The sequence below is a fragment of the Brachyistius frenatus genome, unplaced genomic scaffold (genome assembly GCF_029030835.1).
Source record: "Brachyistius frenatus isolate BFR_SWC_R1_liver_20210118 unplaced genomic scaffold, ASM2903083v1 Contig_26, whole genome shotgun sequence".
In the NCBI taxonomy this organism is placed as follows: Eukaryota; Metazoa; Chordata; class Actinopteri; family Embiotocidae; genus Brachyistius; species Brachyistius frenatus.
Window position 1 is genome coordinate 1,997,716 of NW_027210625.1, and position 25,278 is coordinate 2,022,993.

The 25,278-nt window shown below is 44.1% G+C and overlaps 3 protein-coding genes across 17 annotated transcripts in view; 1 reads left to right on the plus strand and 2 right to left on the minus strand.

The window, feature by feature from the left end:
- Window positions 1-542: 542 nt before the first annotated feature.
- osbpl11 (oxysterol binding protein-like 11) lies at window positions 543-10,905 on the minus strand. The gene is made up of 13 exons (XM_069698144.1): window positions 10,531-10,905; window positions 10,347-10,415; window positions 10,020-10,195; window positions 9,749-9,828; window positions 8,812-9,000; window positions 7,725-7,923; window positions 6,528-6,673; window positions 6,177-6,317; window positions 4,636-5,095; window positions 4,194-4,380; window positions 3,831-4,013; window positions 3,563-3,716; window positions 543-3,053 (listed from the first exon to the last, which is right to left on the minus strand). Exons 1-13 carry the CDS (start codon window positions 10,644-10,646, stop codon window positions 2,997-2,999), a joined length of 2,157 nt encoding a protein of 718 aa, XP_069554245.1. The 5' UTR covers window positions 10,647-10,905; the 3' UTR covers window positions 543-2,996.
- Window positions 10,906-11,552: 647 nt separating this feature from the next.
- On the plus strand, window positions 11,553-15,403 carry LOC138620759 (glycerol-3-phosphate dehydrogenase 1-like protein). Its single transcript, XM_069698233.1, has 8 exons — window positions 11,553-11,809; window positions 12,596-12,773; window positions 13,060-13,200; window positions 13,415-13,553; window positions 13,715-13,827; window positions 13,939-14,172; window positions 14,552-14,658; window positions 15,017-15,403. The coding sequence occupies exons 1-8, from the start codon at window positions 11,769-11,771 to the stop codon at window positions 15,111-15,113; spliced, it is 1,050 nt and encodes a 349-aa protein (XP_069554334.1). The 5' UTR covers window positions 11,553-11,768; the 3' UTR covers window positions 15,114-15,403.
- A 1,338-nt stretch (window positions 15,404-16,741) lies between these two features.
- Window positions 16,742-25,278, minus strand: part of LOC138620742 (protein unc-80 homolog) — a 39,819-nt gene continuing 31,282 nt past the window's right edge. For 12 of the 15 annotated variants that reach the window (XM_069698186.1, XM_069698182.1, XM_069698181.1 and 9 more), the window contains 14 exons: window positions 24,929-25,052; window positions 24,718-24,843; window positions 24,499-24,622; window positions 24,155-24,361; window positions 23,886-24,070; window positions 23,585-23,750; window positions 23,248-23,427; window positions 23,009-23,156; window positions 22,364-22,420; window positions 21,238-21,319; window positions 20,831-20,936; window positions 20,442-20,462; window positions 20,019-20,197; window positions 16,742-19,451 (listed from right to left, as the gene is read on the minus strand). In XM_069698186.1, the coding sequence (XP_069554287.1) occupies window positions 18,978-19,451; window positions 20,019-20,197; window positions 20,442-20,462; window positions 20,831-20,936; window positions 21,238-21,319; window positions 22,364-22,420; window positions 23,009-23,156; window positions 23,248-23,427; window positions 23,585-23,750; window positions 23,886-24,070; window positions 24,155-24,361; window positions 24,499-24,622; window positions 24,718-24,843; window positions 24,929-25,052 (2,179 nt within the window). In that variant the 3' untranslated portion in view covers window positions 16,742-18,977. The remainder of the gene's footprint in view (window positions 19,452-20,018; window positions 20,198-20,441; window positions 20,463-20,830; window positions 20,937-21,237; window positions 21,320-22,363; window positions 22,421-23,008; window positions 23,157-23,247; window positions 23,428-23,584; window positions 23,751-23,885; window positions 24,071-24,154; window positions 24,362-24,498; window positions 24,623-24,717; window positions 24,844-24,928; window positions 25,053-25,278) is intronic. The other 3 variants (XM_069698185.1, XM_069698178.1, XM_069698174.1) reach the window with 1 other exon arrangement.

Sequence of the window (25,278 nt, forward strand, 5' to 3'; positions counted from 1 at the left end):
TACATTTATTTTACTACAATAAATGTATTTTCATTAGTTGCATGTCTAATATAAAGCAATCGGTTTTTATTTGGGTGTTAAAGTCAGAGGTTTGACTGTTGGACTCAGGTGAGTTAATGATCAGGTGCAGCTCGTCCTCACCGCATCTGAAAATCACCACTTATTGTGTTCGTGCTTAAATCTCAGCGACATTCACGTGCACGCGTTCGGAAATTGTTTTACAGACACAGCAGATGCAGAAGATTCATCTTACCTTCATTATTATTTGAGAATGAACCTCGATAAATCCTCCCAAACAAACACACGCGTCCACATGGACTTCCCCGGTTTGTTCCGTCAGCTCGTTGAGCTGCACCTGCAGGACGGTGTGCGACACCGCCACCTGCTGCTTTTGCGTGTGAACTGCAGCGCAACTCCTCAAACCTTTTACTTGGATGTTATACCTGGATCCACGGATTCTTTCACGTGTTAAGTGATGCTAAAGAGCACAGGGAAGCAGCAAGAAAGCAGGTTAACTTGGCGGACAACGGAACTGAACACAGTTTACAACTGATACGCAATTTATTCGATTATTATCACACGTCCATTTTTCTTTTCTACTACATCAGGTTCCCTTCAATGTCAGTGCATTTCATAGGTGAGCAACCAGTAGAATTCAAAACCAAGAATAAAAAAACATGCTCAGTCGACTTCTGTCAACATAGAGCACCGAATCTTAAATCCCCCCCCAAAAAAAAAAAAAAAATTAAAAAAATAAACACACACACAAACAATACATAAGCCATTGCATCGGTCGGGTCAAACACTGATGAAGACACTGAGCTCCTTCACTAGAAGTTGCACAAAGACTTTGCATAAGGCACCAAGACTTAGAGGGGAGTAGCTTATCAATGGCAGGGTCGATTTCCTCTCTGTGAAGAATGAACAGTTTATTGAGATACTGGGATGCTGTCAGAAGGTGAGATTAATATTTAGCCCCGGGAGGGGTTCAAACAAACAAACAAACAAGGGTTATCAATTGTGCAACACATTTTAGTGGATTGGAATCAGTTTGAAAGGAAAGAACACAAAAGAAATTTGAAGGTGTCCATACAAAAAAAAAAAAAAAAAAAAAAAAAAACAGAGCACTTAACGCGCAAGATCGGATGTTAAACACGCGCTCAAAGAAAATATTGATTTGCAATACAGAACGAGCAAATTTGGTTAAAAGCTTTGACCAGACTTTTCCAATTGGAGTGATGCAGACACACGAGTTACTTGCTGCAATCAATGAGACTTTGCTATCATGCGTGGAGGATTTTTTTTCTGTAAACTGCAAAAACACAATCCAAAAAATGAGAAGAAACGAGGGAGAGCTGGATGAATAGTGGGGGAATTTATAGGTGCATTCACATGTGACTTGATCATTTCATATTGATATCGAATAACATATTCGTCAGCTGGTCTACAACATGCCAGTGACCGAGTCGACAATAAATATCAATATTAACGGCATCAAACATTTAAATGAGGCTTTAAAGCTGAATTATATTAAAGGTACTGTGTATCGATCTTATGATCAGCCGAATTCAGGAAATACTTTGACTATTAACTGTTGTGAGAATCAGTGTGGATGTTGTCTGGTTAAAGGGTCAATGCACAAATTTTAGACATAAAGATCCGTTTGTCATTTTTCATTCATAAGGAGTACAAAAACGTTTATTAAATGGGTTTATAACATTACAATGTCGTAAAAATACGGGTACATATATTTATAGTGTCAGCAATTGAATATTAGGTTTGTCCATAGACTGAATCATAGATGCTGACGGATATATTATATATAATCGTCTTACAACAGCATTATACTGTTATAAACTAAAGCTGCAATGATCCACAGAAAATTGATCGTCAAATATTTTAATAATCAGTTAATTGTTTTAATCTTTGTTTTTGTTTTTTTAAGAGAAAAAAATGCCTCAATTCTGATTCCAGCTACTTAAATGTTTTTAGTAACTTTAGTTTTCCTTGATAATAAACTGAATATATTTTGCTGATCGGGAAAAACCAAGACATTTTAGGCTGCATACATTAACACGCTCATGAAATAGTAGCCCAGTAACTGTAGTGCACTATAAAGTAAACAGAAGGTGATTTCAGACAGCTTTCATTTTTTTTTACATTTAATCAGATGCATTATGAGAGTTGGAGTAGCTGGGTCAACATTTTGCTCACACTTTTTCACTGCTGCCATTTTCTTTGCAACTCAAAAACGGCTTCCTGTTAAATAATTATTTTGTCTGTAGAAAAGCATCCAAATCTTTCTGTACCACAAAGTCAAAGTATCACTTGCATCAAAGAACTGTGTGCACGTAAATATACTCGACAGTGGGACTGGCTTCTTTTGTTTCAGTGAAATCGGCTGTTGCACGGAAATAAACAGAACTCAGTTTACGGTGTCACTGCAGAGAATTTCTCAGGCAGTGCTTCGATTATTTGGTGTTTTCTTGATCTTATTTTAGGAGGAAACTCTGAAAACGTTGCGTCACCTTCATGTGGAAAAAAGAGGGGAAGAAGAAAAACACACGGAGGTTGATCAGCCGAACCCAAACTTAGAGCATCATTCATCAGACTGTCTTAAGGCTGTGTAAATAGAGTACCATTACCTGTACACGAATATGTTTTCATTGACATTGGATTATATATATATTAAAAAAAAGAACTGATCAGCAGTACAAAAACTTGTACTTGGAGGCTTTGTGAACATCATGAGCGAGATTCGAGAACACCGTCCGTCCTGCCGTCTGTCTGTCCGTCTCCCCATGTTGCATTCATCTGTACGTCAGTGCAGGTCATGCTTCCATTTCACAGACTGTCAACCACATGCGTGTGTGCACAGACACACACACACACACACACACACACACACACACACACACACACACACACACACACACACACACACACACACTCCTGAATCTACAATATGAACATCCAGAGATACAGACTTGAGGAAACTAGGATTTGAAAGTAGAGTTTTTCCAAAGTGGTTTGTGATACACCCAGCCTTCACCCTGCAGGACAAGAACACACGGGTGTAAACATATTAGCATTTAACATTCAGGGATTTTATCAAGGGTTGGACATTATTTGAATTTATGTTGTGTGGAGCTGAAACTAGAAGAAGAAAAAAAGGAAACAGAAGGCTTCATACTTACTGATAATTAGGACATGAATTAAGAGGTTTTTGTGAAAAGAAAACTGAGCAGTTAAACAAATACATGAATGATTTTAGAAAGCTCCTGTGCCAAGTGTCGCCCACTTAAATGACCCAGCGTCTTGGGAAATGTAAAATAGCCGAGTGGAAGGTGAGAACGCTCTGAAATGGAGACGCTCCAGCAGGAGACAGAGATTCTGCTTCAGGTTATTTAAAATATATTTAGAGGCAACACAGACAGCCGAAGCTCCGTCCTGAACGTCCTTCTTCATCAATGTCTCCCGTTATGTTTTTCGACTACTTCCATTGCAGAAAATGCTGCCAGCTTTATTGTCAGCAGTTGGAAGACGTGTTGGGTTTGCTCACCTCTCGGTCGAAGTATCTGGTCCTCCAAGTTGTTTCGGTCTCGGCGCGGTGCCTCTCCTCTGTCCGCTGCCTCTCCTCCAGGATCCTTTTGTGCTCTGTGGCTTTTTCGATGTCTTTCTGTCGCAAGGACTCGGTCACATGCTGCCACAGGCGTCTGAGAGGCGTTGAAGTCGTGACGCAAAGTGTAACAAAAATAAAATTAAAAAAAAGAGTGACTTCTTTTGATTATGGAGCTTAGAGGGAGACCAGAGAGTGCACTCCTTCATACCTGGATTCAGTTGGTCCCTGCTTCTCAGTCGGTCGAACAAGCTTCCTCGTCACGGGCAGCTTGGTGACATCAACGACCCTCATCTCTCCGCTGGTGTAGCTGAACTCCAAAACGCCGTTCCATTCGCCCTGCACACGGCACACCACCGCGTTGGTGGGGTTGTGCTTCACCTCCGCTGTTACCCTAACCGCAGAGCAGGAAGATGAACTTATTACAAATAAGCAATATTATGTTATTTACTCATCATATTCTGAGAGCGAAGGGAAATCAAACAATTAAATTCATTTTCTTTTAAGGATCTATTAAGTGCTGGCAGGCAGCGGGGGACCACGCCTCCCTACATTATGAGAAACAAAGCCTCACTTGTGTAATTTGCCTCCATAAAAGGGTTTGGTCTGGAACGTGATGACTGCTGAGTAGCCCGACTTGGCGCAGCTGATGTTGACTTTGCCGCCCAGTTCCACCCAGGGAACGGTGAGGATGGAGCGGGCGTAGGCGCAGGGCAGCGTGAAGGTGTACTCTTCATCATGCTCCACCAAATTCAGACAACCTGGAGGAACAATTCAAACAGAAATATGAATTGCAATCTTACGATAAAGGCTATAAATTGACAAGAACTATTTTCATGGGATCACTATTTTACTCTTTTGGGACATTAGTTCAAACCACTGTGACCAGTAAAGAAGGGGGAGGGTGCGCTGCTTCTTGAGTTGGTGTGGATTTCTGTCCTTCCCAACTACAGCTTTGTCTCAGTGTTTCTGATTTATCTTTTATCCTTGTTGTACGACAGCATCCATCAACCTACCTTCTCCTATCATGGACACTCCAATGGACATCCCCATGAACTTGCTCTTGGTCCACACATGTGTGTTGACGCACATCTGCCTCTCCTGGCACTCCGCGTAGAAGCCAGACACAGGGGGATGATGGGACACCTGCTCCGCCACAAAGCGCACTTGGTAGGGCTCCTGGGCAGCGACGGGGTCGGGGCTGCCCTGCGAAGGCTCCTTGGAAGCATCTGGTCTCTTGGGCACCTTCCAGGAGCAGTGGAAGGTCTCGCCGATGATGGGGTTGTAGGGCTTCTTGGCGATGGCGCCCTTGCGGCCCTCGTGGAAGGAAGTGAGGTAGTACTCCACAAAGCGGACCATGCGGTCCTCCGGGCTGCTGCCGTCGGTGATGGTCACGAAGAGGTCCGGATGGGACATGAAGTCGGCGTACATCTCCAGCAGAGAGCGCTTCTCCAGGATGAAGGTGGGGAGGACCACCTAGAGGGACAGTCCAGGCACAAATAAAGATTTTGATCACTTCTGGTGGAACATCCTCCTTTTCCAATGTCTGCTCCGGTTTCAAACTCATTGCAACAGAAAGCTAAATATCAACCTGAGCTGCAGCCTCCATGCTGAAAATATCAAGTTTTGATAAAGATTTGGGTCATGAATTACATTTTCTGCAGAGCTTGAGCCATTTTAATGCCTGTACTCGCATCATAACATGTAAATATTGCAGCAAAAACAAAGGCCGCCCACCCCCAACACTATTTTGCAAAGCCATTGTAAGAAGTAAGGCTCCGTGTTTCTTTCCCAAAACCAGAATGAATAATAATCATCCGATTTTATAAAGCTGGTGCATCACCTCATGGCTCACCATCAGTACATCGAGCCAGTGACAGTGTGACGTGCACTGGACGTGACCCCGAGGTCACAGTGTCTACTAGATCTCCATCTGAGGTAAGCCGATGGATCCACCCGATAATTGTGATAACCCAGACACCCAAGAGGAGGATATCCAAATACTAGAACAGACTGACATTGAAAGATTGAATGTCAGTCCCAGCCTGGAGTCTTTAGGTTTTTAGGTCCTGGACTCTTAATTACAAAACCATGAATGCTTACTTCAGCCTGGAAGGTCGATACAAATCACACTGTTGAAAACCAGACCTGACAATGATCCTTTTTATCTGAAGTGAGCTGCTATCAACTAAACCAGGAGTGCTCTGCAGTTAACCACGATAAATATCAGTGCGGCAAATGAAGCAGACAAACTATTACATGTTGAAAAGAAAGCTTTGTTGAAGGTTATCTTTGTTGTCATTTGACATCAAGTCAAAGTATGTTACACCAGCGTGAGCAAGGTGACGGCAATACTGATTAAACTCATCCAATATTCACTTTATTCTTGCATTTCTGTCCAATGTGTAATACAAGTGATTGTAATGTGAATGTATCGTAAACAGTCTCCCTCCGGTCTGACACAAGGCCTCATCAAACACCTGGAGGAAAGTGTGTGAAGTGTTGGTGGTTTCGGGGGATTGTTTTTCTGCTGGACAGTATGTGGAACTCGACCTACCCGTGTGAGGTCCATGCCCAGCTTCAGCTGCGACAGCAGGTGTAGGATGACGCTGCGCTCCTCCTCCACCGCACCCAGGTCCTCCTCCTTGTCTGTGAAGGAGTCTTCCAGCTCATCCTCTCCATCTATGTCTTCTTGTTCCTGAGGGAGGGAAAGAAGGCAGAGGTGAAGAGTAAGTGACTGCTCGATACTTTTTTTAATAAAAGCAATGAAAGGAAATGAAAAGGTTTGTGGTTGGATTAGAAAACATTAAAGTCAACGTCCGGACACCCAACAAGCTGCTACAACTTTCTGTGGTATAGATATTAGCTGCTTCCTCAGGGAGAGCGGGTGTCTTCCTCTTGGTCTTACCCCAGAGAAGCTGCAGGAATCTGGGCTGCTGAGCTCCAGGCGGCTCCCCTCCAGCTGGCCCTCCCCTGTCACGAAGCTGCCCAGGGAGCTGCTGCCGTTCTTCAGCATGTCGGGCAGTTTGGGCTCCAGCCACTCGATGGTGGGTCCTGCCGAGGGTGGAGAGTACACAGCGGCAAGTTTAGAGGTACTCATGGTGCTGTCCCCCCCGCCCCCCCTCCCTCACGAGGTCCCCAGACACTCACAGCTGCTCGCTCGCGCACGCACACACACACACACACACACACACACACACACACACACACACACACACACACACACACACACACACACACACAGGTAAGCTGTGCACTCGGCCTACCATTCGTCAAACAAACACCCCTCAATAGCCTGGCTGCTGACTGGACAGATGGCGGTTCCTCAGACAGCTGCCCTCGACCAAAAGAGCGTAACCCAACTCCTCCGACGAGCCAGGTATCAGGATACTTTGGCCCCGCCGACAGGAAACATTCCCGTCCTCTGATTGGCTAAACCCTCTCAGTATGGCGTGGGGATTCTTTTTTTTATGTACGCTTAGAGCTGGGCCGATCTCATTCAAATTCACCACGTTCATTGTCGGACAACTTAATCTGATTGGCTGCTGCGATAAGTCTGGCCTGATGAAATATACATTGAGTAATAAGATCTGCTGAGAAAAAGTGGGACAAGTTTCCCCATTTCAAATGATGCTGAATAGAAACGGTCAAGACATCTGCGAGTCACACTCTTCACTTTGGTCGCTCTCTGACTGTTCAGTGTGTTGTTCCAACGCAAAGCTAAATTAGAGCTGCATTCTGTCCTCGAAGTGGTGCAGATGGATATTTAACAATGTGAGATCTAATTACCTTCGAGACAGGTGGTAAGAATAGGTACAGCTCCCTATCAATAATGCAAAATAATCCTACTGTCCAGCCAGCGCAAACTGTTTGTCTAGATTGGGTGCAAACCTGCATGGGCAAGACTATGATTTGTCGTGAGGACAGCATGTGGATTTGTGTTACTTGATGCAGCTCAGTCCACTACAGAGACAGTCTGCACAGACACAAAGCTGACATACTTAAGAAAAAGTAGTTCAGCATACATTTACTTTTTCTGCTTGAAAAGAATGTTCAAGAGACAGCAACAAGCCTTTTCTCCAGACAAACACAGCCCTCCACTGACCTCCCAGGGAGCCCCTCTGCCTGGCCACCTGCTGCAGGTGAAGGATGTGCAGGCACTCGTTGAGGCAGTTCATGGTGGCCATGGACGTTGCCTTGAGCATCAACAGGTCCTGGTCTAGAGGGGAGAGGCCAGGGGCCGCGGGAAGGCCCTCAATGCTCTGGATCAGGTCCCTGTGCTGGCCCTGGGCCTGGCTCATCATCTGGAAAGAAATCAAAAGCGTATTATAGTTATCTGGAGGAAGACTCAAGTGCATTATGAACGTCATTTGTGCAGGTACTGTTGGTTGATTTTATTGGAATTGAATTACATAACACATTTTCTTATAAACACAAAGAAACCATCTTTTGAGACAATAACGCGAAAACACACTGAATAACAAAAATTGCCCACCAGTCAGTAAACCTCTGTCTTTTTCCATCCAATATACTTCTCAAATTACAAGCAAGGAAAGGCGTCTTTATTCATAGCTCAGCTCAAAACTTGACAATCAAATCCCTTGAACCGACTGCCCTCTTCTGATTAGTACATGAGACACATGACGGCTGACAGAAGCAAAATCCAGAGAACAAATTACTGCTGGAAACAGATGTTTCCAACAACAGTGCCTCCCTGTGGACCATCTGCAGCATCCACATGAAGATGAAAGTTCACAACGAAGCATCTCAAGCCCTTAAATATTTCACATTTACCATTTTCTGCCTTGTAGGAACTAACTGTCGGCTTCGTGGAAAACCTTTTAACTTTAAACATTAATGAAACATTGTGTTGCGAATGGAGTGCCAACATTATGTTTTCCTGCTCAACCAATTCTTCTCCAAACACGACAGTGCCTTTCTATTGTATTTATGGCTCATCTTATCTTCATATAAATTAAATCATAACGCTGTAATAGCAGAAAAAAGTGTGCATGTTGCATCAATTATATAATTATTCCATAAAATGTATCTTTGAGGATAAACGGCAGCCTGTTCACACCAGGTAAAATCATGTGTCTCATGTGACCAGTTGTGGGAATAAAGGAACTCCTCCACAGATGTGCATCACCACCACATTTGTGAGTTGGGTCAGACATGCCGGCATGCTGTACCTCTCTGGCGTCCATCAGGTGGTCTGGCAGCAGAGACCTCTTGCTGGAGTAGAGCGACGAGCCCTTGTGGACCTGAGACCAGCCGAACATGGGGGGGGGGTTTTGGCTGGGCCGGCGCAGGCTCATGGGCGAGCTGCCGCTCCCTTGAGACGCCATGGAGTAGCTCCGGGACTTGGGTGGGGGATTACTCTGTGAGTGGAACAACATTTAAAAAAGAAAAAAGAAAAAGAGACAGACACTGTTAGAATAAAAGTCACTAAGTTTAAGGGGGTCAGGTGAGTCTTCTAGGGTGACTGGTTCTCACTAAGAGTGTAAAAATGAGGAGGTAAACCACCATTTAGTATTGAGGCAGAATGTGTTTTATGTGCAGTAAAAACCTGAAACGCAGTTTCGAAAAAGGGGTTACAACAACTCGGTATCTTTCACAATAGACTATTTCCAACTGCAACTACAAATCTGTCTTTTTAGTTCTCCTGTATCTCTCGACCATTAAAATAGTAGTCTGCAGATCAATATCCACATCAGAACTAATGATCACTGCACTTACACTCAGGGTAAAACCATTTTTACATAAACATTAGTATTTCACAGGCATGCACGTTTTTGCACTGTTGCGAGCTTCATTTGATTGCTCCTTCGACACACGAGGAAGGAAAACAGGAAACTGAAAACTGCCGAGCTCACATCCGCTCACAGGACGCGTGTTTTATTTGATGAAGTTTAAAATGCAGTGCAGCAGCATCAGGACAAAAGAAAAGCCTTGATGCATGGCTGCTGTGCGTTTAAGGAGCAGTCGTTCAAACAGAAATTAAGGCCTCTATTGACCATTAGTAACTGATACTTGGAGCACATAACACAAACATCACCAAAAAAAAAAAAAAAGGAGGTTACAATTTGTGCAGACATGAATGCTGGCATATTTGCCACCCGGTCTTACCTTCCCCATGGCCTCTGTGTGGTGTTGTGTGCAGATCTGCAGCCTGCTCACCCAGTGCTGCCTCTCTTTGGCATCGGTGGCTGAGAGACCGAAGAAAAACAAGAAAGCAAAACGTCGTTCAGGTTACTTTAGGATGAGCATCGATTCCTGCAAGCTTCTGCCTCACTGCAGCAGATAATGGGAAAACATCTGGATCGATACGGTGGGAAAGCTCCGTTCCCTGGAGTCTGACAAGAAATCGGCGTGTATTATATTGAGGACGGGTACCCACCCCTGAGCTTGTACTGCTCCCCGCTGATGGCGTTGACAGTGAAGGTGTGCGAGTCCTCGTCGCTGGGGGAGATGACGGCCCCCGCCAGGGGCAGCATGCCGCGGGGCTTCTGGGGCCGGGACTGCTCATTGACAAAATACTCCAGCAAGCCCGACTCATTGTTCAAGACAAAGAACCTGAGGACAACAGACACAGGTTTTGTCTGCTGTTTTGCATTAACACTGGCTGAGAGTGAATTCAGACAAGACAGTTTCCCTTTTGCTTTTTTTTAAACCCTCCATCGGGAACACTTTGCATTTTTGGACATTATATGAAGTCCAAACTCACCTGTACTGCCACCCTGTAACCAGATTGGTGTATTTCATCAAGTAGCCATCGATGTTCTCCATGTGGTCACTGGGCACGAGGCAGCAGAAGGAGAAAGAGGACAACAACAACAACAACAACAACATAAATAAATAACACCTCGAAAACCAGCTGACGTGTTCCAGCAGGAAGAACTGCCTCCCACCTGTACTGCCAACTTTTGGCGCTGGCTCTCCCCGAGCTCGGGGTCCTGTTCTGGGGCAACACATCCAGCTTGCCTTCGTTTTCCGTGACCCGTACCGCCGTAGTTTCCCCCTGCATAGTCACGGAGCAGCGGCGCGACGCCTCCCCTCGAAAGCGAACTCGGCTTCGCGTTAGCGTCGAGCTAACCCGTCAAGTCACCGCAGCTCCGAAATAAGCCTCGCTTATAAATCACGACCGATGCTGTCGGTTCATCACAAACCGGCAGACGCTGGACTGCTACCCGGCGAAGCTCGACAGCAGATGATACAACATTGTCTGTGTTTTGCCGAGACGGGGAGCAGCTCCGTCGCCCGCGCCTGCTAGCTCGCCTAATATTTACTGCTTTGACAGGGGAAAGTCACGTGACTACTTCTTCTGGGGCAGTTGGGCAGACCCGCTTTAAAAGATGCATTTACCGCCACCTGATGGACCGGAGTGTGGAGCGAAAGAGCGGCAGGAAAGAAAAAAAAAATAACTTCCAAGCGTTCAACTGTCTGCAGACAAAATGGCGAACCGCCGCAGTTGACAGGAATTACGCGACCTCCGTAACGGAAGTTCTTTTCAGCATTTCGCTCCTTCCGGTCTCGTGAAATTAAACAAATATTCTCATTCGAAAAATAATTTTAAGAGTCATTTGACTCCGTAACACAGATCGACCTTTTTTTTTTTCCCCCACATATATTTTGTGACATATGGTTATGAAGTATATGGTTTATTTATTTCTTTTGAAAAACACGGTGACCAGAAGCGCTATTAAATATGCTGTCCGGCTTGACGTCAGTTTGTTACAGATACGACAGCGTGACTGACGGCTTCTCACTCCCCATATTTCCAGGCAGTGTGTAATAAATATAAACGATCGCTAAAATATTGATGCACTGCACATCCGTTTTTTTTCCTATCCTTCTTTGTACACTCGCTGCATCCATTAGGAGTCATTAGCTCACTCGGATAGAGGATTTTAAACTTTATAATAATGGCGAAAATGCAAATTAGACAGCAATGCTACTTCGCTGATACTTTGTTATTAAATAATGTTGCTCTTCCATAAAAGCAAGAGGTGTAACCATGGCGATCGGGGGGCGGGGTGAATCATGTACTTGCAATTTATTGGGCGTATAAGGAAGTTATTATAGACCGGAGGATTGAAGAATAGCAGGCTCTATAGTAGTTCGTTTAGAAGGATCAACCACTGTCAAAATGCCCGGAAAGAAAATCTGCCTCGTCGGATCTGGAAACTGGTAACTTTTTTTTTTAATCTGTATTTGAATGCATTCAGAGATAAGAGCGACCTTCTACTTCATTGTGGCATTATGCATTCAACGCATAACAACGTTTGTAAATCCACTGCATTAATAACCTAACAGGCTTGTTTTCGCCTTTATGGATCACACCAGAAAAGAGGAAACCAAGTCGTTCAGCTGCAGTAGGTGCAGCCCGCCCTGTTTTTTCTTCCACCCTGAAGGCGACAAGCTCGAACATGAACAGGTTCATTTAAAAACACAGTGGACGTCTGATGAGTCTGGTACCTCAGAGACGTCCTGAGTAATAAAGACTGTGTTTAATGGAAGTTTTTAAATCTCCTGTGGCACCAGGGTTATTAGGCTGTTCTTTGCAGACTGTCTGTGTTTCTATTGTAGATCTACTCATTTATAATCCTCTACTACAAGTTCAGTATCCTTTGTGGCTTGATTATGAAATATTGGACCTCTGTGCCCCCCCCACACTTCTCCCAGAGGAGCAAGACAAAAATCATACAGTTGTGTTTTGTGTCTTCGACTGCACCTTGCAGATTTTTTTTTTTGCATAGTTTTGTTCACGGTTATTTCTTTGGTCATTTTTGCATTTCCGTGGTAATTTGGTGGCTTTTACATCTCTTTTCTGTCTTATTTTGTGTTTCTTTTGGAGATGTGCCTTATTTCTGGGTTAAGTCCAGCGACTCCCCGGCTCCTCAAAGCCCCTTTTTTTTTGGGATCGGGTGAAATCCTCTCACACTAATTGTCTGTCCACATCTTCACTCCCTTCAGGGGTTCCGCCATTGCCAAAATCATTGGGCACAATGTTAAAGCATCCAACCGCTTCGACCCGATAGTAAACATGTGGGTTTATGAAGAAATGATTGATGGGAAGAAGCTAACGGAGATCATCAACACAGAACATGAAAATGTCAAATACCTACCGGGTCACAAGCTGCCCAAGAATGTGGTGAGTGCTCCAGTTCAGATGAACAATGTTGTCTTTTACTTACACAGCCAGTCTTGAGTCCACAGGTTATGCAATTCGCCTCAACAATACTGAAACATTGTTGAGCAAGACAGAAAACTGATAAGATTATTAAACTTTGACCAACACGTCTTGTGTGTGACCTCGACTACCTTTGCTGTGTCACTGAGTCTTTAACTCAAACTATCCAGAGCAAAATAAAACAACTATTAAATGACAGGAGACAGTTTGTGTGCAAGACCTAACTCTGTTGTTGACGCCTCATTAGGTGGCTGTTCCAGACATCACAGAAGCCGTGAAGGGAGCGAAGGTCCTCATCTTTGTGATCCCGCACCAGTTCATCGGCAAACTCTGTGACCAGATAAAACCTCACATCACAGAGGGAACCATCGGGATATCGCTTATCAAAGTAAGATCTTGGGATTGTTCAGCAAAAAAAAAATAGGGGAAACTGTCACCTGACCCTGCTTCATGTTGTTCTGCAACACACAGGATGTTGTAGTTGAGCAATACAGAGAAAATCCTGACTGTGACATGTGACAGTTCCCAGGCCACCACTCTGTCCAGGCCAGAGGTTGTGGTATTCAATAGAGCGCAGAAACTTACTGGTTATTGTCGTCCAGGGTATCGATGAGGGACCCGAGGGACTGAAACTCATCTCGGATATCATCCGTGAGAAACTGGAGATTGACGTCAGCGTCCTGATGGGAGCCAACATCGCCAACGAGGTGGCAGATGAGAAGTTCTGTGAAACAACCATTGGTTAGTTTATTTCTTTCCTTTCAAATATACGTACATCACAAGAAGATATCGTGTAGTGGTCAGACAATGACGAGCAAACACAGTGGTACTTCCCTATTCCCAGAGGGCTGAAAATGTCATACTTCTTTCTTTCTATTTCTAATAAACTGCAATCAATGCAGGTGCAAAAAATCTGCCAAACGGCCTGATCCTCAAAGAGATGCTGCAGACCCCCAACTTCCGCATCACCGTTGTAGATGAGAGTGATACAGTGGAGCTGTGTGGAGCCTTGAAGGTAAACACAGGCACGTATAGTTAATATCAGAGTCATTATTCTGCATACAGACGTTTTCATCTTTAAATTCTTCTCTCAAAATGTTCTGTCCTTGTTTTTATGCGCCGTCAGAACATTGTGGCTGTCGGCGCCGGATTCTGCGACGGCCTTGGTTTTGGAGACAACACCAAAGCGGCAGTGATCCGGCTCGGTCTGATGGAGATGGTCGCCTTTACCAAGCTGTTCTGTACAGGACAAGTGAGCTCCACCACCTTCCTGGAGAGCTGCGGCGTGGCCGACCTCATCACCACCTGCTACGGAGGGCGAAACCGGAAAGTCGCGGAGGCCTTCGTCAAAACGTCCAAGGTGAAAAGAAAGAGGAACCACGAATAAGAGGAGTATTACAAAATATTTTGTGGAAGTTACCCTTCAAACGATGAGCCCCAGAAGCGGAAGACATATAAACATGGACATCATACGATATTTGGGACAATTCAATACCACCTGACGTAGATTAAACAGCCCAATTAAATCATAATTTCTTATAAGGAGTGGGTTCACTTTTTGAGTAATATTAGTGTATACCAAGACAGTGTACACGTAGCGTGGTATATTTAGGTTAGGTACAGGTTCACAGATTTAATAAAGGAAACATTATAGTTAGGCAAAAATAATTCATCTTCATAGTTTTGGTGTCTGGTTTCACCCCTTTGGCAACGTTATGTCTCTATGCCTGCTTCTCCAGTCTATCACTGAGCTGGAGGCAGAGATGCTCAACGGCCAGAAGCTTCAGGGTCCACAGACCTCAGCTGAGGTCTACAAGATTCTACAAAAGAGGGACATGGTCAGCAAGTAAGTCCACTCATTTCTACAAATACTTTGTTTTAACATTGTTTGGAATTAAGACATATAGTTGTTTTTTTTACACGTTTCATATGAACACCCATCTCAATAACAAAGCCACATGAATATAATGTCAGTGGTTTTAACGCATTGCTGTGCATGAGTCGGCCTGAATATCAATTTTGGCTTTGTTCCTAGAAGATTGTGATCGAGATTTTTTTTTTTGTATTAATAGCCGCATGCAGTCTAAATTACATTTATAGTAATTATTAATTTTATTGATATTTGTAAATATAAATATTCCCTGATCTCTGAACAGTGAACTTACAGTGTCCTCCGATACACATTTGTCTGTTTTTCTCCGTAGGTTTCCTTTGTTTGCAGCAGTCTACCAGATCTGCTTTGAGGGCAAAGAAGTGAGAGAGTTCGTCACCTGCCTGCAGAACCACCCGGAGCACATGTAACAAACCACTACAAACGTGTTCACCGCTGTTCCTTCAATAGCAACGTACTACCACTAGAGGGCAAAAGAGATTTAACAAAGCGTAACGCACAACGCAACCGCACACTAAAACCCAGGGCAATCAAGATTTTTTTTTTTTTTTGTATTTGTAACTTTTCATAATGGATGCTGCACTATATTTTAACAGCTTTGAGAGCGGTTATACTAATTTTGTTTTGTTTTGTAATATTCAAGGCTTTTGAGAGAGTTATGACTATAAAATGATACTTAATAAGCTGTAAGCAAATCTTTCTGAATGGTGGCAGGGATTACAAACAAGGCAGACCTCTCCACTTATGTTATTGCCAAAATTGTCCTAAATTTTGCTGACTTTTATATCGCTACATGATGTGTGTGTTTACAATTAAAAACTACAACTAAGGATTTTTATTATTTTTTTATCTTTACGTGGAGTTGTTTTCTCAGTAAAATCAATTTATAAAACCCCCCCGAAAACTGACGTTTGAGTTATGAGAAACCAAAATCAGTCCAGAAAGCGATAGCACTTTGGCATTTTGTACACATCCGCTGTAATGCTTTGTCAAATAATTTTTGGCAGTGATGGAAGTAAAATGAAGACAGTACATCACCATAAAGAATTAATGGGGCTGATGTATGAGCAGAGGCTCAGTGCACTGAAATGGGAATGAATGTCCAGACGCTGATATTCACTCCTGTGGTTGCAGCTGAGTGATTGGAGTTGTGTGAGATCTGGCAGTCCATCTGGGGCGACCTCACACTGATTCCCACAAGAAACTCGGTCTAAAAAAAAGAAAAAGAGGATTAAAGAACAAACAGCGTCCTTGTCTCTCCATCTCAACCGTGTTACAGGTCAGACTGATGAATCCTTTCATAGTGTCTCTACTGTCTGTCTGAAATTAACTTTGCCGGGTTGAAAAAAATCCCTCTTAAAACAGTTTATGGTAAAAAAAAAAAAAAAAAAAAACACGTTTCAGAACATACCTGAAAATCAAATCCTTGAATTTCGTTGAACCAAACGGAAGCATAGGAGCCGCAGACAAACGCTCGTCAAGTGCACCTGGTGCTCACAGGTGTGACTAACGACGGAAAGTGTTACTGGCAGCTGCCACGAGGGGGCAGCATTGATTTTTGTTGTTGAATCAAATTGAGTAGATTTGCAGTTACAAATGTTGAGGCTATTTTCACTATTTCATTTACTGTTTTAAGATCCAACTCTGACCTGTTGTGGACTGTCATAGAAGCGTGTTGTATTTATCAATTCTACCTATTGAGCTGTTGCTAAATTTATGGGGTTTTTTTCCAGCCAGAAATGGTGAAACAGCTTTAGAAAATAACAAGATTAAATATTTTGTGAAGTTTGATTTTGCAATCATTTCCTGTTGATATAAAATGGTCAAATATTCAAATGCTCTTGTATTTTAACAACAAACATGGAATTGAGAGACAAAACATCTGACTTACCGACATTCACCTTCACATCCAGTCACAAGTTTAGCTTTTCTTGTTGAGCGATTCCCAGAACTCGGCTGTTTCCTTAACTATTAAAAATGGGCAGAAAGCTGAAAAACCTTGTAACCAATATCAAGTTATTTAGATACCCCAGTGATATTCTGATATACTGAAGCTTTATTGTAACTTTGCACAAAATAGACATAATATGGCATTACATTTAAAGGGAACTCTGATACATCAAACAGTACAATGGGTCTCGCTTTTACTAAAACTTCTGATGGTTATTTTGTAAATCATTTGGCCTACACAATGTTTGGAGACATTTTAGGTCATGAATTCGCAAAAAAGCAGGACAGTGATTAGTCTTACTTTACAATTCAAAAAGTATATTCAAATTGATATGGTGAATGGAACTGCATCATTTGCTTTGTATTCACACTGCATTTGTTAATCTCCATGTATCCAAATCATAACAATTTTGACACAAACAGTCAAAAGAAAGACTTTTAAATACAGAAAAGCAGCTGATCACAAAACACTCAGTGCATTGGCTTGAATTATGGCACATTATCTTCATGAAAATTGTTACTGAAAGTATTAAATGTGAGGCCAGAGAGCAACCGAGTAGCATTTCAGCCGTTCACGAAAAGGGCAGATAAAAAAAAACTGCATTGCGGGTGAGCTGGTTGTTTTCAGTAGATACTTAAGAGGTATGAGGTTTTCACTGGAGTTAATAAACAGACGTGTTGAAATCAACAGACATGTTTCTCTGTTAAGGCATGAAATGAGCAATGAGGTAACGGCTATCTACTGCATCGCTTCATCACAGTTGCAATAAAAGGAGTCTTTCTGCCCCAATGCTTTGAACGTAAGACAACATCACTGACACAGATAGAACAGTATTACCTGCACAAGTGTAAATATTATATGCTCTTTCACTAACTGCCATTTATAGCTGATATACCTGTAGACACCATTGAAACACAAGATACACAGAGATACAATCTTTGGTCCGAAATAAAACATTTGTTGAGACACTGAGCAGCACAACATACACTTTACGATCAGCGTCCATATGGGGGACATCATGATTGCACAATGACAGCTGTGCTATGCCAATAACCCAGATTGGGTTTTTCTGCATTCAACTGTAGGCTGAAACAGTCGCTGTTTAAATCCTGGTTTTCTTCATTTTTGTCTTTTCCAGTGCAGTTTTCTTTTAGAGGAAAATAAACAAACAGACAAATAAAATATATTCATATGTAATGTCATTACATTTAAAAGGGGTTGATTTAGTATAGCATTTCCACCAAGTTTGGCCAAATGTGAAAGTCAGTGTAGCTCAGGATGCGATAGCTTGACCCTAGCTGCACTACAATTCCCATAATCGAACTTCACATCGACAATTTTCTTATGACATACTTTTCTTTATAAACATGCATCCGATATAAGAAGTGGTAATTGCAGCTTCAGCTTTTTAATAATATGAGGATTCTTATTCGCGGGCCGCAGGTGATAGAAATTTCCTGATACACTCTGAGTAGCGCAAGATTTGACTGAAATTTTGCCTTTTACTATTCAACTATAACCAAATTTACTCAACTTGTTCGTGAACATTTTGGCAGTATAATCGACACACAGACAAAGCATATTTTATTCTTCTAAAATATAAAATCTCATTAACTTCTGATGATAACATTTCTTACTCCTGTTCCATATGACAACAAAGAATATTTAAAATACATATTGTATCCATGTATATTCATTCCCTTTATTTCATTTAATAAAAAGACGCTAAGGTAAGTCACCAACTTTAGCTTTAGAATGGCTCTTCATATAACGTTTATACAAATTCTGCATTTTTGCCCTTTGCACCACTGTACAAGTTATAGCATCTCCTTTTTCTGTATAGATATCTTTTATATTTAAATGTTATAGAAGCATTAATTAGTTAAATAACAATCCTTTTCTGATCTTTAATAAATTGCTGTAATTCCTAATAGTATGCCATGACCAGCACAGTCAGACTTTGAACATCCAGCATCTGAACATAAGAAGTATAAAGGTAGATCTCTGCTATAATATACATTCAACCCTCAGCTTTAGAACAGAGAGAGGAAGATACTGAAAGTCACGACCGTAATCCTGTTGGTGGATTTTCAGGAGCAGTATTGACTTATTGACACACTGAGAAGCCGGTGTAAGTGTAGAAAACCTGTATATCCTCTTCCCTTAAAACTTTCAACTTTTAAAACTTAGTCAGTAAACCAGTTTGGTGTCGTGTTAAAGGTTTTAAAATTTACGCTGCCAGATATCTGTACCGTGCAGGTGTCCGTGTAGCATTTGGTTTGGCCTACAGAGAGAAAAATACAATCCACCTATCACCTCTCTCTTACACGTGGGACTCGTCCAGGTCCAGGTCAACGGGGGAAATGGGCAAGGGGGAGCGGCGGGGTGACCTGCGGGATGACCTGCGGGGTGAGAGAGCGGACAGCAGTGGGGTGAGAAGGGGGTTCTCGGTGCCGTCGTCCTCGCTGAGCTGCAGCAGGGTGTCGCTACGCGGCAGGAGCGCCGTCGTGTCCTCGTCTCCGGGGCTCTCTCGGATCCTGGACGGCCCCGGTGGAGGCGGAGGAAGAAGCGGAGTAGGGGGCAGCGGTGGTGGCGGCGGGGGGCCCGGGGCGGGCGCCGTTCCCAGCACCGGGAGCGGCGGAGGGAGAGGAGAGGAGGTGCGGGATAACGGGAGAGGGGAGCAGGTTCGGGATGGGGGTGTCGGGGTAGAGCGGCGGGAGATGGAGGGCGGAGGGGAGAGGCTGCTGCGGAGCCCCCACTGCTCTCTCTTCTCCTTGCTGCTTATGGCTGGAGGTACCTGGAGGGGGGTGAGGGGGTGGGAACAACATTTCATCCCGTAGTTACAGCTTGTAAAGTGAGACACAGGCCAGTTTAAAAGGCCAGTTTCTCCAAATTACTACGATAAAACCAGATTTTCTTCCTTACAGCTCGTAGTATTAACTTCTGCCACCACTCTAATACAATGGAGGTGAATGAATTTCTGTTTTTACAAAAGTTTTCTTGGTTTGGAAGAAGTTTGAGTCAAAATTTTAACTGTTGGGGAAGTCTGTGGATTATCTGAAGCGAGAAGATTTTTCAGTGCTTTGAACATCAAAAACAGATCCATTCAACTGTAAACTTATGTGATTTAAGGGAACCGACAATTGTACCGTCCTAATTTTGTTTTGCTATTGGTTATTGGTAATAAATATATTATAAGCCATTATGAAATAAATTATCATACTTATCCAGATAGAATATATAACATGAAAATGTAAAATAATCCAGGATTATTTAACCATGTTTACATCTTATAAATGCATGGGTGGATTTCCTCTGTATTGTTTCGACAGATACCTACCCACCCCTACTGTGCTGGTCATACCTGTGTGTTCGCAGGCCCGTGCAGGTCGGCAGTGACTGTGGCTGAGGGGGCAGGACTGGCCTTCCTGCCCTCGGTGGGAGGGTCCATAGCGCTGGGAGTTGGGGGCTTGCTGGCCCCCGCAGACGCCTGCTGGCCTTGATTCTCTGTAAAGGTGACTGACCTCTTTTGGTCTCCATGCGCTGTGGGCACACATGCATGCGTATGTGGTCAAAAACAGAGACACCAGGGCCAGCTAGCGACTCGCAAACACATCAGCACACACCAAAGAGAGGTGGAGGCAGGGATGGGTCAGGGGGGAGTAGGCAGGGGCTGGGAGGGGATGCAAGACAGACATGCAGAGCGTCCTACTGGGTGTGGTTGCAGATAAAATAAAGGGACGGGCCGTTGCAGGGTGGAGAGGAAGGGTTAAGGGTTATGTCTCACCTTCACAGTCCAATAAAGTTTCTTTATTTCGAAACATAAGGCATGAGACAGAACAGAGTGAGAAGAGTCAGTTTGGTGACAGGTGGAACAACAAACAGCATTGGAACAAATACGGAGGTTATGAATGGGGAGGATGACGAACAGTTCAAGTCAGCACACACAGTAATTACAGACATGTTTTAAAAGTAGTTCATAATAGAGATTTGGCTTGTTGTGTGCTTGATCTGAAGTGCAGGGTAAGTTTGTCCGTTAGTTTTTCAGCGACTATCTTTTTCCAAAATTGTAAGACAGACAAACAAACATGTGCTTTCATCATCATTTCTCTACAGAGGCAACACACACACACACACACGCACACACACAGATGAAAGCACGTGTGCTGCCGTTACCCAATGGCTTGTTCTTGGGCTGGATGCTCCTGCGTGTTGTAGAAAGTCTCGCTCCAGATCGACCACGTGGTTCATTCTTGGGGATAGACAGCAGGGGGCGTCGCAGCTGCAGGAAATTCACAATCAAATGCCACCAATTATTTCTCTTTATACATTTTTGTTCAAACTTTTCATGCTAAATAAAAATGCACCTCTTCAATAACAATTTTCATGCGTTGTCTTAAAAAATGTATGTATAAATAATATGTTCCCCCTGCACCTTTTGCATAATTTATTTTAGATTCAAATCAGAAATTCTTAATTTGCACTTCACATTTAGTTTGCATACACATTTGCTTACTCATTGTATAACTTATTGTTCTTATTTGCTGAATAAAACACACGAAAGACAGAGTTGAAGGCCACACCTGTCTAAGTCCTCGCTTCCTCCCTAATGGAGGCTGGATCAGGAGGTTCTGCTGGCCCGGTTCACTCTGCACACTAGCCACCCTGGTTTTGTCAATCACATGGACACACACACACACACACGCACACACACACACACATACACAAAATGCATAAAAATACATCACCACAAAGGGACTGAAAGGCCGCCGCCTCAGCTGTGCTCGCTCACTGAACACATCTTTGACCAAGAGATGTCGCTGCTACTCTACTCATTCACTCACTACACACGGTTTACTACAAGACACCCAATCACAGTGCACAAAAATCACTGCTGCCAATATTCATACACTGACAACACAACAGGGGATAGTAGGGGGCTGGAGCAGCAACCCTGACAAAATAAACTTCTTTGGCTTTTGTGCATTTAAAAATCCGTGGTAACACCATTAAAATATTTTGCCATCCAACCAGTAAACAGGGCTTCATCGAATTCAGAGTTAGGTTTCTTTTTAAAAAGCAAAAAAAAAAAAAAAGACAAATGTGTCCTTGTATGATGGTTGCCACCCCAGTTCCCCCTTGCCCCAACAGATTGGTATCCGCGGTAGGACGCCCAATTTGATCAGCGAGAAGCCTGATAGACACGGAAAACAATATGAAACACCATGGCACCAATGGGAGAGAGGCTGACTTTGGTGATGGCACATCAACTGTAAAGACCAACAGCTAACATAGAAGGAACAGAGGCAGAGGTCCCTGGCCCCGGGGCTGATGGGGATTTCTTTAGCTTTTTTTTTTTTTTTTTTTGTCTAAAGGGTGGAGGGGCCTGGTTAGGATAGCACAGCAGATGAGCTGAGAAGATGAGGGTCAGTGTGGAGCTCAGAAGGAAGTGAGAAGGGGTTGGGGGACAGAGACAAGGCACACTGGACCCACACAGAAAGAGACAGGTAAGTGGTGGGTGGGGTGGGGTGGGCGGGTGTGTGACGGGGAGGGGAGTGGGGGGGGGCAAGGCAATTTGATTGGATGTGGATGAGTGATCAACAGCGAGGCGGCCAGTAGAGGAGGCCGTTCCGAGGCAATGCCCCTCCCAGTGGCGGACAGATGCATGACTGCACCAACGGGACACACACAGAGAGAGGGCCACTGTACCTAGAGAGGTTACCCTCCTGCAGAAGGCCCTGGGACTCATCTAGCACATTGGGTTCACTGTAAAAAGGGGGGCGAAGGGGGAGAATGGGAGTTTAAGGAGTGCAGTTGAGATCCATCACCACCCTAAACCCGCTTGTTATTAGGGTGGAAAGCCAGGGCTCTTACCACCGTTAGTCAAAGCTGAAACAGAAGCTGAGCAGAATGTTTTTTTTACAATCTTACCAAGAGTCTTAGCTACTTCACAATGTTGCCCTGAGACTGCTGAATAAAAAACATTATTAATCAACAAAGATAGACACAGAAAAATATGACTGTGGTTATGAGATATGACTGGTTGATCCTTTTCAAAATATCAGTTCTACATGCTACATAAACAAGATGAGATTTCAGTTGTACATTACTTAAATGGAGCGCTGCCCTGGAAACAGAAATAATCTCAGTGGGTGGAACGAGGATGAATAGATCTTAGTTGAATTGAAACACTGCCTGGAACAGTGTGTGGGATATTTTCTTAGTAATGACTGAGTCTGTAGTTCATAAGAGTGTCTGCATTCCTTTCTATAAAAAAAAAAACTATTTTTGCTTGTACCCAAGCGTGCTTTGGTGTTAATTTGTGTGCATGCATGTGAGTGCTGGGAGTGTTACCTGTGGCTGGGCAGCAAGGTGGTGCGGGGTGCCTCGGGTTGCGAGGCCACCGAGCCGGTGGCGTGGCTGGAGAACCGGCGCTGTGACATCACCCTGGGCAGGAAGGCCTCGTGTTCGCTCACCACGCTGGGAATACTCATGGAGTCATCTGGGGCCAGAAGAACGGAGGACAGTGAGTTAATTTCCAATTTACACAAGTGTCTGATGTGAGAGAAAAGTAAAAGAGAAGCGGTTCTGACTCTCTTCGTCATCTTCATCGGTGCGGCTGAGTGTGTCCTGCGAGGGTTGGCGTGATGGTTGGCTGTCCTGCTCCCAAACCGTGCCGGTGCCCGTGTTGGAGCGTGACATTGTGGCCAAACTGAGGCGATACGCTGATGTAGAGGTGCCCACTGTGCTGATGGATGTCTTACCCTGGTACGCTGTAGGTCAAACAGAAACACCAAGCATAAATACAAGACCAGGAAGATGTAGCAACGTATGATTATTAGTAAAATTATTCACACAAACAGACACCATTGAGAGTTATACTCCAAGTTACAGGGTAAAATAGTTCAGTTTTAGTGTCTGTGTTCTGACCAGAGCCACTGTGCACAGCCTCTTTCAGGATCTTCAGTTCATTGTTGAATTCTGCAAACAGGGAGCTCTTGCAGAGGGGTCGAGGGATGAAGCGTCGCTCCAGCTGGTCAGCGATGTGGTGGCGTGCTGTAATCTCCTCCTGTGAGTCGGCTGGCTGGGTCAGCAACTAGAGAACATGCACATACACACAAGTAACACGGAAGAAAGTGAGGAAGATGAGTCAAAACATATCAGAAAGGTTGAAGAACATTTTTAAAGTTGACGTTAGGCCTGCTTGAAACTACAGTCATTGGTACTTTACCTTGCACTGTATGAAGGGTCTCAGCAGGACAAAAATAGGGATACGTGTTCGGACAATGAAATCGATAAAGTCCCAGAAAGCCAAGCCGCCCACCTTCCTCAGAGCCATCTCTTTCACCTGCAGGCTCAGCCGATACCACTGGTTTCCCAGCGAGCGCTCAAAACAAACCAACACCACCTTCAGAGCTGCAGAGGGAAGGACACAGGGAAGAGGATGAGACGTGGTAGGAACCAGAGAAGCCATAAAATGTTGTCACGTCTCCTTCATACCCAGATATGCAGCCTGGCTGGTGGACTCCGCTAATCCCTCTCTGCGCAGGTCCTTCCCGGTGTCGCCCGGAGTGGAGCAGTGAGCCGGGGAAGCATCCAGCATGAAGTTCTTGGTGCGGGAGGTGGAGATGATCCGAGGAGGAAGGAGGATGTTGATGACAGTCTGCAGAAGCAAGAAGATCTCTGGCTGCTCAAGGTGGGGGCTGTCTGCAAAGAAAAGAAACACGGATAATAAAAGTCAAGGGGCCTGCAAGGAAAGGATCTGCTTTTCTGAATTTCTGAAAATGTGCACAAAATAGATTTGTATTTGTAGATCTCGTGCTACAATCACAATGAATTTTTACCCTTGCTTCCAGACCCCACTGTCAATACGAAGGGAATGAGCAGGTTGAGCAGCATCCCCTCTCGCCTCTCCTGATTGGTGAAAGGTGAGATCACGTGACTGAGAGGGAAGTCGTCTTTTAAGGCCTGGGAGGGGAAAAAGGTGGAGGAAAATGATTTAGTATGTGAAGCAGATTGTCCAGGAGTGGATGTTGGACGACTTTAGCCGAAGCGTGCTGCACCTGGATCTGCAGAGCAACCAGCCGGACCACTGCTGTGCTGAAAGGAAGCGGAGGAGAGAGGTAGGGGCTGAGGTGGAGGAGAGGCAGTCCGTCTGCCACGCTGGAGGGACCCACCACACCCATCACCTGACAACACATAACATTCCTCAAGACACAAGAAGGATAAAACAATGATTTGTGCCTTTTTTCCTGCATCTCTGTGCTTCCGTACCAGGTTGACGCACACGTTGATCAGCGAGCGAAGGTGTGGGAGGAAAGAGATGATTGGCTGTCGCTGCAGGGTCAGGCAGATTCCCTCGATCAGATTGCTGGCCGCCTCCCACTCCACCTGTCTCCTGGAAGACACGTAACCATACAACACCACCCCGCAACCAAATAGAAGCACATTGTCATGAATTTAAAACACACAAATAACACATTCACATATAAGATGCCAAGGAAATCATCATCTTAGTGTATTATTCTTATCTTTTATCGTTAAACTACTGGTATGACCAATATTAAATGACTGAAGTGGAGAAACAAACCATTATCTTTTATGGTCAGACACTTACCACTCTA